The sequence below is a fragment of the Mesocricetus auratus genome, unplaced genomic scaffold (assembly GCF_017639785.1).
Source record: "Mesocricetus auratus isolate SY011 unplaced genomic scaffold, BCM_Maur_2.0 Super-Scaffold_100676, whole genome shotgun sequence".
NCBI classification, from domain to species: Eukaryota; Metazoa; Chordata; class Mammalia; order Rodentia; family Cricetidae; genus Mesocricetus; species Mesocricetus auratus.
The window spans coordinates 5,873,011-5,891,148 of record NW_024429266.1 but is presented as its reverse complement, the minus strand read 5'-3'; the positions used below and the strand labels follow the sequence as shown (position 1 = coordinate 5,891,148).

At 42.6% G+C, this 18,138-nt stretch overlaps 1 protein-coding gene across 1 annotated transcript in view; it reads left to right on the top strand.

Annotated features, from left to right (window-relative positions):
- Ush2a (usherin) overlaps positions 1–18,138 on the top strand; it is a 644,634-nt gene that overhangs the window by 527,201 nt on the left and 99,295 nt on the right. Inside the window, 3 exon segments of the mRNA XM_040738771.1 lie at positions 5,785–5,973; positions 6,820–6,958; positions 11,020–11,038. Coding sequence (XP_040594705.1) covers positions 5,785–5,973; positions 6,820–6,958; positions 11,020–11,038 — 347 coding nt within the window.

Sequence of the window (18,138 nt, the reverse complement as noted above, 5' to 3'; positions counted from 1 at the left end):
CAAAGTCTTAATTCTTTAACACCATAGTTAAGTTTTTTTTATTTACGCCTGAAACTCATCCACACTCACAGAAAGGGACCTGTGTGTCAGGAAGCCTGTGCAAGCATCCGATTGCTTAATCCAAAATGTTGAGAGAAATTTGAATATTATTGAGACAGAGAGTTGCTAAATAAAATCACACTGTGGGATGAGGTGATCTGTTCATACAAGGATGCTGCAGAGCTGTGGAAGCCACTTTGTGTGTAAAAGTGATTAGAAATGACTACACTCATTTCTAGTGATAAATAACTATACACAGAGAAAAAATCTGGAGTTACCAACCCCGTGACTACAATGAGCCTCTGTGGGTTGGGGCCTGGGGTAGGTGATATCATTTACTTCATGGAGGAAAATATGCTCAGTAGCCTGTGGTAGGGACCTACTATTCGTTAATCTTTATTATCATCACCGGCCTGTTTTACATATGGAGAAACCAAAACGCACATATATAAGTGTGTAAAGAGAATCGTCGTCTCTGTTGCCATGATAGACTCCCAAACCACTTGTTCATTACTTTTCTACTGAAAGGATTATGGTACCTTGGAATATTAAACCTGAACTTCCTACCAGTAAATGGGGAATAAAATGGAAAATTCCACATATGGGGCATATGGCTCCTCTCTAGGAGTTCACTAATGATGTTCTCTATATAAAGAATGCTTCATGTCAGAGAGCTTGGTGTTCCTATGAAAGGGAGAAAGCAGCAGTGGATTTTTTGGAAAGGGAAACCATCAAATGATACCCGGATGATAATGTGTGATATCTAAAGGTGTTACCAACCAGTTTTGGCTAAAACTCAAGCCTAGGAAAGTAGGGGGTCTCTGGTGTCAGTTTATTCACCAAACCCGTCTTCCTAAGTTACTTTTTAGATGTATCTATTTTCCCACTTCCCCTTATACAGTTTTTAAAGGGTCTAGGTCTTATGCCTTGGAAACTGTAACTTTAAATGATACAGGGGAATGTGCTGTAAGAACTGTCCTCAATTTTTTTAACATTATGCGATATTCCCTCACCAGAAATAAGGTTTTCCTCTGGGAAGCAGCATAGCTATATATCCACTCTCTGGCTATGTGTGTGCATTCATGGGTAACCTGTGCAGAGAATCAATACAGTCCTGATGTTTAGCTTGGGGATACAGAAGGACCAGTCATCAATGACATTAAACACTGGTTCACTGTTACAACGTAGAGACAAACTTACCCTTTTAATTCCCTAACTCCAGCTGCAGAGATGGCTTAGTGATTAAGAGCAGGTTGTACTCTTCCAAAGGGCTGGGGTTCAGTTCCTAGCACACACATGAGACAGCTCACAATCGTTTGTAACTCCAGCTCCAGGGGATGTGATATCTCTGGCCTCCAAATCACCTGCACATGTGCATATGTACACACACACACGCATGCACACACACACTCAGAGAGAGAAAGAGGGGGCATTCATAATTAAAATAATAAAAAGTAAACTTTTAAATTACTAGCTCAAGATCAGTTGATTATGAAATGCCTCTTGTACAGTAGATCAGTTACAAAGTGAAGGTCTGAGATTTGAGAGTGATGAATGCATGTGGGAAAATTTAAAGAAGCCTGTGTTCCTTCCCTCTTCTCCTTTTTCACATCTAAGCATAAAGTGCTGATGCACAGCATGGCCTCGGGGAAAACTGGACACACTTCTCTACAGTGTCATCCTCATCAGAAACTGTGGTTCTTCGTCAAGTATTGGGAGGAGCCCAGGTCATGTTATTACCCTGTTTTCTCAGAACGCCTGCCGGCCCAGTGAGATCAATTCATTTTAGGGTGAAATCATGTAAAACCCTAGCCCACCTTTCCTGGAGCATCAATACTGGGAAAAAGAAAAGGCAAAGGAGATGCAGTCCGCCTTGGGCTCATCTGATTCCTTTCCCACACCCGGTCTACTGATGCTCCCCTTCCTGTACTCGATTCACATAGCTCTGGACCCTGATTGCTGGCTCTACCCTCTTATAAAGATGGGGAGCTGCCCAAGGCTAAGCCTTCACTGGGATGCACCATGGGCAGAAGGTCTGTGCATCCACTCTACTGAGCATCTGCAATGCTCAGTTCTCTCTCGCCCCACCCCTTGCCCTGCCTCGCCCATCTTCCTGTTCTCTTGGGTACCACCAATGCCCATCACCTCAGTCCCATACCCGCTGTTCCTAAGCTCCCATCTTTTTCATGCGTAATATGTCTTTCTTCATAAACCTTACTGGTTGTACATCTTAATTTTTCAGTCCGTTCTTCTTTCCCATCCCTTCTCCCCCTGCCTTTGGTCACCCCCTTCTAGTTTCTCCGGCTTCCCCTAACTAGATTCCTCTCTAATAACTAGCGCTCAGTTTTCTCGTCTTCCCCCTCCTGGCTCTTACCCCATGTCAAGTGGGTCTCAACTCTATCAACTATGTCTCGAAATTGTTAAAGTAGCAACAGCCCAAACCCACCCTGCAGATAAATATGGAGCATTTGCTATCTGCTAATTGCACATTGAAACTGCATTTTTTCCAGTTAAATCTGTCTGTATGTGGTTACAACCAGATCCTCGGAGCTGAACACATGACAAACTTGACTTTCTTTGCAAACATGAAACAACTTCAAAATCTGGGTCCCTTTACTTCATTAGAACCTCCATATGCATAAGCTGCCTTGAGGAGTGCATGCTGGAAACTAACCTATTGCCTTTTTAGTTCTTTGGCAAGTTTTTTTGTATGTGTAAATATGAGTGGCATTCATGCATGCATGTATGCACGTGCATATGTGTTGTGTGTGCATATACATATACACATGCATGTGAACACATGAATGTATGCATGTATGCAGAAGCCAGACGTTGGCATCAGGTGTCCAGTCACTCTCCACCTTACAGATCCAGTCTGTCTCTTACTTGAATCCAGAGCTTGCAGAGTTGGCTCCGCTAGTTAACAAGCTGTCTCTGAGAATCTCCTGTGGCTGCCTTGAAAATAAGTTTGCAGTGAGGATGCCCCATCGTCCTTTACGTGGGTGCTGGGGATTAAAACTCTGGTCCTCACACTCGTGTGGCCAGTATCCTGCCCTCTGTACATCTCCTCGGCCCTTCCTTGGTGATCTCTAATACATCCTTCAAGGACAGAGAATGAGCTACAAGGAAGTAGATTAAACCTTGGTGCTTCATCTCCTGAATCAACAAGTTTGTGTGCTGTTGAAGCTGCTGGCAGAGAAGCCTAGGCCTCAGTGTGTGCTCTGTCCAGGACTGAGGGAGAACAAGATGGACAGGTGTCTCCTCAGAAATCAGTTGCTCTTTTGAGTGGCCGTGCACTTGAGGCCCTTTGAAATCTATCTAGACTGTTTCCTTTCTTCAGTGTGCTGCTGAATACATTATATTTGAATGCCCTGAACATTTCTTTTTCTTCTAAAAATGTCAAAAAGTTACTTTTTCCAGAATAACTTGCATGGGAGACACACTCAACCGGAAGCTGTTGACTGCAGGAAGCCTAATGGGACAAGTGTTGTTAAAGCCCCTTAGAAGAGTTATGAGGTCTGCTCAAGGCACACCCACCTCCAGTAGACTCGCCATCCTACCGTCAGATCCTCCACCCACTCTGTAAGCACTGTAACAGGCTGGGGAGATGGCTCAGTGGTTAAGAGTGCTTGCTGCTCATTGCAAAGAGTTCAGTTCCCAGCACCTACACGTGGCTCACAGCCATCTGTATCTCCATTTCCAGGGGATCCAGTGCCTTCTCCTGTTCTCTTCGGGCACTGCACATATGATACGCAGGCACATATGCAAATAAACACTCACATGAAATAAAACGTAAATAAATCTTAAAAAAGTCATTTTTGAAAGAATGATTAAGGACAGACCCTGAGCTGTGGCTATCTCTGTATATATTTTATTCTTTATCCTGAAGATGCAACTCCATGAAACAATGAATCTTATTGTGGTCAACTCTCCCCTTTCTGCAACTGTCTAGACTGCCTAATGTAATATCTCAGGAGATATGTTGCCTGTGTTAGTTTGCTATTCGTAGATACATGTTGATGAATAAGATAGAAGATCCCTGCCTCAGTGGGAATCATTTTTGCTTTAAAGCAGGAAGAAAAAGATAATCGTGACGTCGTAAGGGTCGGGAGGGAAATAGAAAAGGGTGTGGGCTGGAGACTGACTCAGAATCCCCTTGGAAGAGGCTGGAATGAGACAGATAATGTCTAGCAAGCTGCGTGGACAGAGGAATCTATACAGAGAACTGAGCGGATGACATGCAAAACCTGCATGTCTAAAGCAGATGCGTCCAGTGGAAGTGCAAACCCTCGTGACCAGAAAGAGCTGAGCCTCAGCCACTCGGGAGGCAGAAAAGAGCATGGCCAGAGGATCGCAAATGAGGGTGGCTGTGGCGCTAGGGAAGCATGATAGAAAGAGGTCACCATAGGAAGGGAATGACGTGAAAAATGTAGGAGTCACGTATCTCTCATAATGTGTATGAAATAAGCACAGAGCTGAGTGAGTTCAAAGGCATAGGGAAAGCCAAGGGTCACAGACTGGAAGCACCAGCACATCCCTGCAATCCAGCGCTAGGGAGGGGGAGTTCAAGGCTGGAGCACACCCCTGCAATCCAGTGCTAGAGAGGGGGAGTTCAAGGCTGGAGCACACCCCTGCAATCCAGCGCTAGGGAGAAGAAGTTTAATGCTTCCCTCTAGCTACATAGTGAGTGCAGGGCACAGAGGCCAGCTCAAAAGCTGAGGTGTGGCTGGGCATGCAGCTTCACAGTAGTGCGCTTGCCCAGCATCGCCCACCCTGGGTTCAGTTCCCAGAACTGGGAAAGACAAGATGGTAGCACAGATGTGCAGGACAGGCTGTGGCTAGAGGGAGAGCAGTGAAGGCAGGCTCTTTGTAGGGTCTGCAGAGACAGTGACAGGTGCACAGGGTGGGGAGTGTACCTAGAGATGAGTCTCTGTGTGTATTTGGCCCGAGAAAATGAATCAGTGGACAAGCTCGGAGCTACATGGACTATAGATGAAACATCAAGAGATCCAATGCTGGCCCGTCGAGCTTCCAACACAGAAGTAGATACCTGAGTGACCAGTGTCACCCAGACAGTTGGAGTCATAAGTCTGAAGCCCAGGGGAGAATTGGTATCAAATATGCCCTGGGGAGCCCTCACCATAGGTGAGCCACAGAAATCACCAAGGGAGTTTAGGAGGAGGAGCAGGACAGAGAGAGAAGAGGATGTAGTGGGAGAGGAGAAGAAAGAATGCACAGGCAAGAGAGACCCTGGGACTCTAAGACGCCCCAGTGTTTTTAGAGACAGTTGAAGAATCCTGAGGAACCCGGAAGTGAGGCCGGAAGTATTGCAGACAAAAGGGACACGCGCAGCCCACAGTGCGAGAGGGAAGTAGGCAGTCTGTCTTACTGAACTGGGTAATTCCGGGGAACACCTGATTGTACTTCCTTCCATGCAACCCAAGAGAAGAACATCAGTTTCAAATGCCCAGATTTTCTCTCAGCCTTGATTCAGTTACAGCCAGAGCGGTGCCCAAGCCTCAGGAGCGTCCCACGGCCAGTGGCGTGGCATTCAAAAGTAAAAAAGCAAATCCACGCTTGGTGACTTATTTCATCTCCAGAGCAAAGGAAACGCGTGTTTGTTTCTTCACAAGGAGATTGTTTTAACCCACAGATAAGGGTTAGCCGGCGTGTGGAGGGAGCTGGGCCATTTCACAAGCACGTATTTGTATCCTCACAATAAAACCTCATTGTGTCATTTTTGCCAGGAGTTTGGGTGACACCTCGACACACTATCATCAATTCTACAACCGTGGAATTATATTGGAATCCTCCAGAAAAGCCCAACGGCCTCATTTCTCAGTATCAGCTGAGGCGTAATGGAAGCTTGCTTCTTCCCGTGGGTGGCAGTGATGAACAGAATTTCACTGATACAATCCTGGAGCCCAACAGCAGGTGACAGAGGGAAACTTTGCCAACTACACTGTAAGTTTTCTAAGCTGTTCAAGGCTGAGAAAGAATACCTCCCATTAAAAAGTTATCCAATTATTGCATTAATCTCCTTATTCATTAGCCATGCTGTAACGGATAAATGTGCTAAATAGTTGTTAGTTTTCTGCCTACATGAAATCCTCTTAACATATGAATAATTCATCCTCTATTTGACATGAAAGCATGAGAAATTTAAATATATAAAATATAATGTCCAACTTCAAAAATTTATCCAGTGGTATTTGAAGCCTGTATTCCGAAATGAGCAGCTAAAGAGACTGAGTATCTTATTCCCATCACCTACCATGTCCTATCTCCCCTCCACTTGCTATGCTCTGTCTCCAGGAGTCAAACCACACACTTGCAATTCATGCCCATTCATTTCTCAGCAGACACAAGATAAACCTTACGTCAACAGATGTTTCAGTGCAGAGAACAGAGAATAATTTAGTTTTATTGTGGAAAATAACAGATCAATTTAAATATCTCTGCCTCTAAATGAATCTCCCTGAAATTCAACCCATTTAGAAATAGAAAAAAACAAACTGAATTTTCACAGCCCAGTAGCACACCCCAAGATGTTCCTGAAATTCTCGGGGGGAAAAAACCATGAATGACTACAGGGTTCAACATGGAGTTGGGAGGCAGCAATAAGTATGCCAGACTCAACGACCAAGCTCGTGATAACATTTCTCACAGGAAAGGATTCAAAAATTGTCACAAGTTTAGGGCAAAACAGCAGGTTAGGAAGTCAGCAAACAATGTCATCATGTCTCAAAGATTGGCTGATTATAGCTTTCATTTCTTCAGGTATATTTACAAGTTAGAAGCAAAATCTGGAGGTGGCAGCAGTGTGAGTGAGGATTACATTGTCCAGAAGCCTATGTGGACCCCAGAGGACATCCATCTCCCATGTAATGTCACCACACTGGGCTCTGAGTCCATATTTGTAACAGGGCCAACACCAGGAGAAGAAAAAAATGGAACCTCCCCCCTCTCTCTGTCTCTCTCCTCTCTCTGTCTCTCTCTCTGTGTGTCTCTCTCTGTGTCTCTGTCTCTGTCTCTCTCTCTCTGTGTGTGTGTGTGTGTGTGTGTGTGTGTCATAGTTTAGTGGAAGCTAATGAGATAAGGATGAAAATGTGACTACATAGTAAACCATAGCTTCCTCATAGATAAATATGAATGGTGCAATCAAAACACACATCTACACATGTAAGTCTACGTGTGTGATTGAATACATATACATGTGTTGGTTACCCTTCTGTTGTGGTGGTGTAACGCCACAAACAGAAACAACTTATGAATAAAAAGTTTACTTGGGGTTATGGTTTCAAAGGGAGAGTCTATAATGTTAGGGGATACATGACAGCAGGCAGCTGGAGCAGGAAGTTGAGAGATCACCAGCTGAGAGTGAACCGGAAGGGGGATATAGCTGTAATTCCCCAAATCTCACCCCTAGTGGCATGTTTTCTCTAGCAAGGCTCCAACTCCTGAAGTTTCCATAAATTCTCCCAAACAGCAATACCACCTGGGGATCAAGTATTCAAATACTTGAGTATATGGGGATGTTTCTCATTCAAACTATCATAGTGTGTATTTCTACATGTATATACATTTGCATGCATGCACATCTACCTATATCAATAAGTAGACACATACATCTATCTGCCTATCAGAGCAGCACATTTTTGGAATTCAAAATTCTAAAATCCCTGTATTCTCACTCAAACATATATATATATATATATATATATACAAGACAAGTCAGAGTTTATAATCACTCTGGGCATTCCTTTCCACATGAATCCTGGGGTTAACTCACTGGCCTAGTGTGTTTCCTTCGCATGGCATCTGGGGACTTGGGAAGACACTGACGTGCTCTAACTATGAGCTTACCATGGTGAATGGTGACAACCACTGGATGTTGCCTCTCTATTCAGTGAGCCTCCATTAGACCATTAGTCAGTGCCAAATTGCTTTGATGATTTAATGTGTTATTACATTTCAATATAAGTATGATCCTTGGGTAGAATCCTGACCAAAAGACACTATGGAGATTAAGTGAAAGGCTGGACAGACCAGTGGGTACAGTCCTTTCCATCCTCACACAGGACCTGTTTAAATTCAGTGGGTCACAAAGCAAGGAGTAGACATGGATGTGGGGAAGGAACTTGTAGGGAAGGGAGGGGTCAAAAAAGTGAAAGGGTGAGAATGCCCAGAACTCATTATCTACGTTTATGAAATTGTCAAAGAAAAATTTAATTAATAATATATACATTAATAATGTAATACATGATTGGTTTGTAGAAGAGCTAATTATTAATAGACTATGGAATTTTATAACTAGAATTTAATAAAAAAAACTTTTCCACAATTAAAAAGAAAAGCTATGCTATACACTCTTAAAGACATGTAAAGGTCCACTGTTAAAAATGTGTAACGTCAACCCTGTCTCCAAAAAACAAAAAAAAACAAAAATATGTAATGTCCTTCTGATGTCAGAAGCTCTGATCAGGGAGACAGGCTTTTGTTTTGTTGAAGTAGAATGTTCAGTAGATGTCTATTAGATTGATTTGATACATGATGTCATTTGACTCAATGTTTGGGTTTTTTGTCGTTGTTGTTTTGTTTTGTTTTTTGTCTGGGTAGGCTGTTTGTTGCTAACAGTGGATGCTGAAGTCACCCACCATCATTGTGGTTTTAGATATAGTAGTGTCTATCTTGTGGATGTAAGTCTATAATCTTAATGTCTTCTTAGAGTTTTCTGTTGTTGAATACCATGTGATAATATTTACTTCTCCCATTTTGACCTTCAAGACGGTTTCACAGATATTAGAATAGCGATCCCTGTTGACTTCTGAGTTCTTTTTGTTTAGAATCCTGCTATCTAGCCTTTTACTTTAAGGTAGTGACCATCCTTGGTGGTGAGGTGTGTGTCCCTGAGGCGGCAAAAACATGGAATCTATTGCTAATCCAAACCTGTAGGTCTGAGTGTTTTCATTAGAGAATTAAGACCGTTAATATTGAGAGTTATTATTGAAAGGTTTGTATTCATTCTTGTCATTCTGTTGATTCTATGGTGATATCTTAGGTCCCTTCTGATCAATAGTCCTAATATTAGTCTTTACATGTAGAACTATTACAAAGGCTAAGTGGTGCCATTTATGTAACTGGCATTTATCATTCTATAGATATGAGTAATCTTTTAAATTCAACTTTAATAGCTTCAACACATTTATTTTAATAACTAATTTCTATTTATTTTCTGGACCCAGGAAATGGTTCATCAGGTAAAGGCACTGGCCTAATTGTGCAAGCCTCGTGGCTTAAGTCTTGTCCCCAGAGTCCACATAAAAAGCCTGACGCAGTGATGTACGCCTATCATCCCAACATTCCTATGAAAGAAAGGAGAGTGTGATAGAATCTCAGAGTCCAGTTATCTTGGAATACACAGCACAACAGAATCATGACAGACCTGCCTACACAAAGTGGAGAGGGAAAACTATAGTTCTAAAGGTGCCCTCTGACCTCCACGGGCTCACCATGGCACATGCATGCACACTCATATACCTGCACACACACTTACCTTTGAAATGTGTTTTCTCTAGCATCTCCTCAAATCTAATACCTTCATTTTCACAATGCTAACAGCACTTAGAACAATACAGTGTTGAGATTTTTCAAGATGCTTCTTGAGTTTCCTACCACTGTGTCATTTTCTTTTTTGAATTCAACACCAAGTTTTTTATGTTGGGTATATAATATTTTCAATAAAAAGTCTCATTATGGAATAAAAGATAACCCTTGCTTATAAAATGCAACAGTAGCCCTTTCTTATCTCAAGCTTGGTAGAAATTTCCATCCAGTGCAGACTAAAGGGAAATGAAGAAAGGCTAACTCTAACCACTTAACCAATTGTTAACAAATCTATAATTTCCAGACCTGTCGATATTTTAGATGCATAAAATCCATTACAGAAACATTGTCACACATAGAAGGGTTAAACTCTTAAACATGATTTTTCTGGTGTGTGGAAGGGTTCCAGACTCAGGAAGCATCAAGTGACTGTGCCCTGTGTGTCATGTGCAGTTGATTCTGTCACAAAGAACCTCGTGATTTGGGTAATGATGGTTTTTTCTGTCCTGCGTAGTCACAAACCATGGTTTAAGGATAAGGGAAGCAAACTTGTTTCTAGCAAAGCTGTTTACAGAACTTTCTAGCTATTCCCCCGTATTCAGAAATTCAGGATGATTGCACCATAGAAATGGCAAGTCAAAGAGTTCACATCTCACATCTGTAGTTTTCAACCATGAACAGACTTTAGAATCCCTGGTGACCTCATTCAAAAGCAAATCTACAGACTAAGAGGGGGCTCAGTTGCAAGCTTGCAGAAAGTCCTGGGTCCCATCTCTATGCATCTTTTGAGCTTGATATGGTGTCGCCTGTACTTCTATCTCTCTGGAGGAAGAGGCAGGAGGATCAAAAGTTCAAGGTCATCCTTGACTGTGTAGGAAGTTGGAAGTCTGCCTGGGCTATGTGAGACACTATCCAAAAAGAAAAACACAAATTCTCCACTTGAGGCTCATGAAAAAAATTCTCTTGAGGCACGGGCAAGAAATGTAGGATGGTTTGTTTGGTTGTTGTTTTAAAAAGGTCTCCACCTGATCTCTGTTAAGAGACGCTTTTCTTGAGAGGAGCCTTCCCGCCCGCCTGGTTCTAGATCGGCATCAGTCCCAAATAAACACACAGGAGGCTATATGAATTATGAAGCTGTTGGCCTTGCTTGTCTCTTACTGGCTAGCTCTGCTTTAAGTAATTACCCCATAATTGTTAATCTAAGTATGTCTCTTACCGGAGAATAGTTCCGGGCTCCTACCCCAATGGCGTTACATCTCGACTCTCTGTGTTTCTCCTTCCCAGAGTTCTCCTGGACTCCTAGTCCCTCCTATCTTGGTTCCCTATAGGCTCAACAGTGCTTTATTGACAAATGCACAGGACTTCCCCCAACAGATCTCAAATGCACCACCAAGTTTAACAGCTCTGACTGTCTCACACCAACCCAAAGTGGTCAGCAGCAGTATTCCTGAAGAGAGAAATCGGTGACTTTCTCTTGAATGTACAGAGCCAAACCACTGACCGAATTAGTTGATTTCTTTTCATATGCTTTTTGTGGGGATCAATATGGACAGAATAACCTCAGGCAGGTAACTTGCTGGGAGCAAATAGTCTATGTGGTTGCTTGGCAACAGAAGAATTACCTAGGTAATTAACTGTATTTCGGGTTTTCAAATTAGTTTTCCAATGCTATCAATAAACTACATGTTAGATGGTGTCAATAAATCTGCTGGTAAAAGGAGTGTGAATGCCCAGGGGAGAGGGGACTGTGGTAGTGAGAGCTGATCTCACAGATGCACATTTCTTAAATCCTACTACGTGCCAGATGCTCCGAGGCTCCAGGTAATTCTTAGGCAAACTCTAAGAGGTAATTCCCCATACTAGAAATTCGAATTGTGGAATAATGGTACCATGTGCTCAAGGTCACCAGGCATTGCCAGGATTCAAATGTGAGTCTGTTCAACTGCTGCCTTTGAGAAGAAACGCCTTCTGCCTTTGCTTTGACTCTTCAATCCGAAGCTTTGCGGTTTCCACTGAAAGACTTACAAACACGTGAGATATGTACTCTCCTTTGTGTAGTGGCACCCAAGGGTTCCAGGGGAGAGGACTAGTTGTTAGTTACAACCAAATGGTTCTGGGAGGGTGGTGTTTTGTTGGGCAAGTCATGAGCAGGAGAATTAACTGGGGCGTGATTAGCCCTCTAAGGGCAAGAGTCACTAAGCTAAAAGTGTGTGGGTGAACCAGAAAATTCTGTCTACGCAGCCCAGAGTCCAGAAAGAAGAGTCAGGTCTCAGCAAGCAAGGGAAGGAAGACCCAACTAGGTGGGAACAGGAGCAGTTGATAAATGTCTCAACTACCCATAAAGAGATCAGTCAAATACTGGTTTACAGCCCTGTTGAGTATTCTATGCCCTAGGTAAAGCTGGGTCCATTTATCTCTTATTTACATGACAAATGTCAGTAGAAATAATTCCAGAACACTCAGACCTCTAAAACATTAAGATGCCTGCCCTTTTTGTGGTTGATGATGGACAGCAACATATGCGACATGATGTTTGCTGACTTCCTGGAAAAAAGCAATGAGGAATAGACTTCTACAACTTACCATGCAGGAAACACAAACTTTCCATGCCCTACTGTGTAAAAGTATTCATACACTTGATTTTCTGTCAAGGAATACCACTCTGTCTGTGGATGCTTAACACATGCACACACACACACACACACACACACACACACACACACACACACACACACACACAGAGAGACTGAACTTAAAGAAAAATTTGCTGCACATACATGAATTTTCCAAAGACCACAGCTATTGTCTGATGGCTACATAGGTTTTCATCTTTCAGGAACGAAGATGACAGAGTCAGTGTAGAATGAACCCCACTGCTTAGTTTTCCTGTGGCTGTGGGTAGTCCTGCATAGGTACCCAAAACTCAGGCTCTGCCTTTATAAAAGGGAAGGGGCTAGAGAAAGAGATGGTTCTGCAGCAAACAGCCAGTACTGCTCTCTTAAAGGACCAGAGTCCAATTCAGTTCCCAGTCAGGCAGCTCCTAATTGCTACAACTTTAGCACTGATGCCCTCCTGTGGCTTCCATGGACATCTGTACCCACTGGCAGACATATAAACATACACATAACTTAAAATAAATTAGTGCTGAAAAGACAGTTCAATGGTTAAAGAGCCTGACTGCTCTTCCAGATTATCTGAGTTCGATTCCCAGCACCTGCACAGTGGCTGACAACTGTCTTTAACTCGAGTCCCGTGGAATCCAACGCCCTCTTGTGGCCTCCAAGGGCACTGCATGAACATAAAGTGCAGAGATACACATAGGCAAAACGCCCATACACAGAAAAGCAAAACGAAAAAGCTGAACAGGGTATAAGTACATTTTTTAAGGGCAAGGGAGTCACGATAGTAGCTTGTTTTTCATTGCTGAGGTGCGAATATTCAAAACCTTGTGGTTAAAAAGTCCCGAAAAGCTACCAGCCTGCTATTGTTCAAATTAGAGGCAAGAGGGGCCAGGCTAGTGTCCTCCTAAAGTGTCCTATTGACTCATATCAGCTCTGGATCTTGGATCATGACAGATCCAGCTAAAAGAAAGCAAAAATATATGTAACCTTAATAGGTGAAGAATTACAGACGACTGATAAGCAAAGGCTTCCTAGAACAAAGGCCGTTTACTCTGAGAAAGAACAGAGGCAGCCAGTCCTGCTGTTCAAGAACCTAAACATTCAAAATTATTTAAACTCGGCAGACAGTAATGAACCATTGTAATTTATCAAGATGATGACTGTATTTCGAACTATCCACCCCTTAATCATGTCCTAATTAACAATACCACCGCATTCGGCGAGCGCCTTTTTCTCACTGAGGATGGTGAGTTATTTAAGTTTAAGGCATAATATTGAAATCCTGGCACTTTCCCTTGCCCGTTTATCTTTTAGTCCATTAAAGAAAAGAGTTGGCAACCATGCTTCTTCTGGGAAATCATTTTAATTAATCCTGTGTGGGCACATAAATACTTTTTATTAATCACATGTTGATGAAGGGTTAGTTAGCCACAATATGGGCCATCTATAGACACGGGGACACCCCAGTGGGTGTTGAGTTGAAGTCTCAGCTGTGGGGAATAGGGTTGGATGCTACCTGTTTAAAAACAAATTTCACATCAACTTTTGTAAGTAAAAGTTCACCTTGCACTAATTTGGATGATTCGACATTGGCTGTGGTTTCGGTTTTCACTGTGGAGTACAGTAACCAGATAACCAGGATTGGGAAGCGTCAAAAGAAGAAGTGAAACCCAGTCCATGACTCATGTTTCATTTTCATATTAACAAGTAAACGTATCTTGCACTATCGAGGCTTAGTGTGAGCTAGGCATTTTGTTGAGATAAACACTCTTCTCAGTAACTATAACTTCCGTCTCATGTCCTATTTTCTACATTTTTGGGGTTTTTTGTGACAGTGCCTCACTACATAGTCAAGGCAAACCTCATACTCACAGCAATCCCTCTGCCTCAGCACCACAAAGGAATGGAACTAAAGATGTGGGTTGCCACACTAACCTATTTTCTGTATTTTCCTAGTGAGCAAAGTCAATGTGTGTTTTTTTAAACTGTGAGTGTCTCTAGGTTATTCATTGCTCAGCTATCACAAGCAATCTACAAGGGCTCTATTGTTCCATGATTTTTCTGTTTAACCATTTACTTTTTAAGTGTTTTAAACTTGGCACATGTCCACTGTACTGAGTGATGAGTTTAGCTATGGCATTTTCACACGTGTCAGTCAGGTCTTTTGCCATCATCCCTCTCCTCATTGCCCTCCCTGCACCCTACCGTGAATGCTGGCTACCTCCTTCTGTCCAAACATTCATTGTCGAGTTTTCTGTAGTGTGTATATGTGTGCATGTGTGTACATGTATATAATGCATATAGAATTCATTATTTTTCTCCTTAATTAATATATACAGAAATGATTTCATCATTTCTACAATCTAGTTCAAAATCTGAAAAACAATTCTACTATAGATACAGAAAATATGAATGGCCACAGTACGATTGTAGGGGAGTCCGGCCAAATGGTCCAGCAGGGGGTCATCTCACCTACACCTCCAAACCTCACAGAATGCAGAATTCATTTGCTCTTGGGTGAGGATGATTCTTGTATTCACGTAACCAGCAAGAATGCTCTTACTGGCCCCCACTCATGGGTGTGGCGGGATGCAGGACACTGGAATAGCACTAAGAAGATGTGACATCGTCCCTCCTCTGGGGACCCCCACCATCCATGGAGCGAGCAAAGACTGTGGAGTATTGCTGTGAGCCTCTGTCTCAGTCTTCACTCATCATCAAAGAAGGGAGGGAAGCTTCACTTTTCACCCCGTCAGCGCAGAGGGCAGCGGCCAGTGTGGCAGAGATGCTGTTCTAAGTGTGAGCTGTCTTTTGAAGCAAACGCTGCTATCAAACTGAATTAATGTGATAAATTATATATATAAAGACATATATGTGTATATATATATATATATATGTCTTAGAATTGTTACTGCTCCTGATGCTTAAAGAGGGGATTTAGAAAGGGCTCATATGATTGACTTGTCCCATTGTAAAGTACGCACCTGCTGTGAAATGCAGCCACAAAGAGAGGGGGAAAAAAGTTGAATAATTTAACTTTTTTATTTGTAAAGATAATCAGGGTTTTTCTGATTACATCTTAACTTCATAAATGTTAAATAACCTATCAGCATCTAGTTGTTGTAAATTATGAAAAGGAGCACTGCCAGGAATATTAACCAATACAGCCCTTGTTCTTCAGAGAACAAGAAAATGTGTTATGGCAGCTTGTCACTGTGCGACTGGTAACTCTGACACCAAATAACAAAACTGCCATTTGCACTTAGGGTAGATTGGTTCACACGCATTTCCGAGGCTCCTTGTGCTCTGACAGGAATTTATGAACTTGGGAACTAACCAAGTCGTGAGGCTCCCCAGCTGATTCTAACAAATATGCCTATTTCATTTCATTTAATCATCAGAATATACCAGAGGGCTCCATCGTCTCCGACTCATTGCAGATGGCACGGGGTTTCAGGGACACGCTGACTGTGTGTCACTGCCCTGCAAAGTGATGGCAGTGGTGGGACCGTCTTTTCTAGATGTTTGTCAGTGTTTGACATGTCCACAGTTTAGAGGTGCATTTTCTGTTCCAACACCTCATAGGGGCCCTCGTTGCCCATTAACTGCGAGGTGAAAAATACATTTCCCAGGTTCATGCTGTGGCTAGCCATGCTCAAACCTAGATCAATATTGTGTCCATATCTGAGACACAGTAGAAGTGCAATCTCGCGCCCTGGCCCCGCTGGGAGTCCTGTCGTTTCTGAGTGGAGAAGCTGAAGGATGCAGGTCCTGGAAGCAGTCTGCTGTAGGTGCGGACTGCAGACAAAGAAACTGATTTCAGACAGGGGGACCACTCGAAATTACCACCAAGGATGAATGGCAGATTGTCTTCACAGCACAACTTGGTCACGTACAAATGCACACTTAAAAAGCCATAAAGAGAGTGTGGTGTCCGGACAGTCACTTGCATAAATGTATCATTCCTATCCTTTTGGACTAGTGGCCTTATGTGAGAGAAAGTCTTAGAAGTGTTGAGGGCTCATGAGAGCATGGTTAGTATGTTTTATTATAGCTTTATTGCGTTTCTTTTTATCTACTCTGTCTTCCGTAGAGATGGGGATTTTTAACAATTTCTACCATGTGGGAATGTACTAGAATATACTGCATGTGTGTTTGCTTACATCACTCTTACAAGTGTGCAATGTATGGCCACTGGTGTCATCACTCTACAGCTCTCATAGAGGTGACTTGGTGTGTGGTAGTGACCGAGGAAATATGGGCAGAAAGGGATCTGATCCTATTCCTGTGTACATTTTATGTAATTCAATGGCATGGAGGCATATTTTTTTTGCATAAGTGTGTTTTCCAGGCTCTTCCACAAGATCTACCCAAAGAGTGAAAGAAACTGAACGAACATGTCATCCGGGGCCATCAGCTTCAAGCAATGGCCATGAGTTTAACAGTTTCTGACTCTCACATTTTATCTTCTAATCCATGCATATTTGGCATCATTATGTTTGCCTGGAGTCCCATAGATTATTGTGTTGGAGGGCATTTGTTACAACTCTAGATCATTAAAAAGAGATGTGTTGTTAGATTCCCAGTACTAGGAAAACCCAAGGGAGCCAACCCCAGTAACAGGTTCAGGATAATAAGGAGACAGACTCCAATATGGATTGGAGTGATGAGGTGTCCAAAACACTCCTGATAGAAATTTCTATAAACACATATTCCTGTTTAAAGGTCAAATTGCAAACTGAAAGGGTCCGTAGTTCATTCTTCCATCATCTCTACTACTTCAAGAAGTGCTCTCTGTAGGATGTTTTAAAGGGTGGGGAGCCCAGTGGCACAGTTCTTTAATATGTTACTCGGGTCCCCCTCACCAGTAAGTGAACTGAGAGTCTCAAATGATCTCCACAATCCACACCTTCCTCCCACCCTCAAACTGGATTTTAATTACAGCAGCTTACTGGGAACTCTAAAAATGTTCCTAGTTTCAACTGGCAGTTGAGAATTAGGCCTTGGAGAACATCTTCTAGCTATGTCCATGATGCGTACGCAGTACACCAACCAGGAGAAACATGAACCTATTTAAACATTCTGGGGATTTGACCTTAAGATAGCTTTTCACCCTCTCATGAAAAGGAGTAATACAGATTTTTCTATTGTGACACTGAGCAGAAGTTTCACAGGCCAGGCCAACTGTTTGTTCCATGCCTGGGATGTATTGTTCATGGTGAATTCATTTCAAGGCAAGATGGAGAGTCTAAAATTAAGTTATTGTCTGAGTTTCTCATGACCAGTTCTTTCTGGCACAAGGGTACTTCAGCATGAGTTTCTTCTGCAATCCTGTATGTGGTTCATTCTGAAGTAGCTTCTGCTTCTCGCCTTTTTTTTTTTTTTTTGAACAAGGAACAGTGAGACTCTACTAATTTCATTGGCTCAGACAGGAAAATCATGTGTTTCTATAGTTCTACCAATCACGAAAAGTTCTGTGTTTGTCCTTGTCTTTGAGTATTCTTTGACACCAGGTCACACATGTGTCCAGGATGTGTGTGCCTCAGATAGGAAAGTTGGTCTTTAGAATGTAAAATCTAATTTTCCTGTTCCATTAATGATTGTTTAGCGGGTTCAGAACTAGTCTACTTGGCTACACAGCTTTTTCCAGCCTGTAGTTTCGTTTTCTTGTTAGCACAGCCGGACCTTATCACACCAGACCAACATGTAATCCAGAACGAGAGGCTTTAACTTTACTGAGACTAATCTTTTTGTAGTTAAGGGGAGGGGGAGGCTCAGCGTTAAAGAGTTCTTGCTACTCATTCTGAGGACCCTGGCTCAGTTCCAGCTCACACCTGCCTGCAACCCCAGATTCGGGGGGGATTGCATGCCC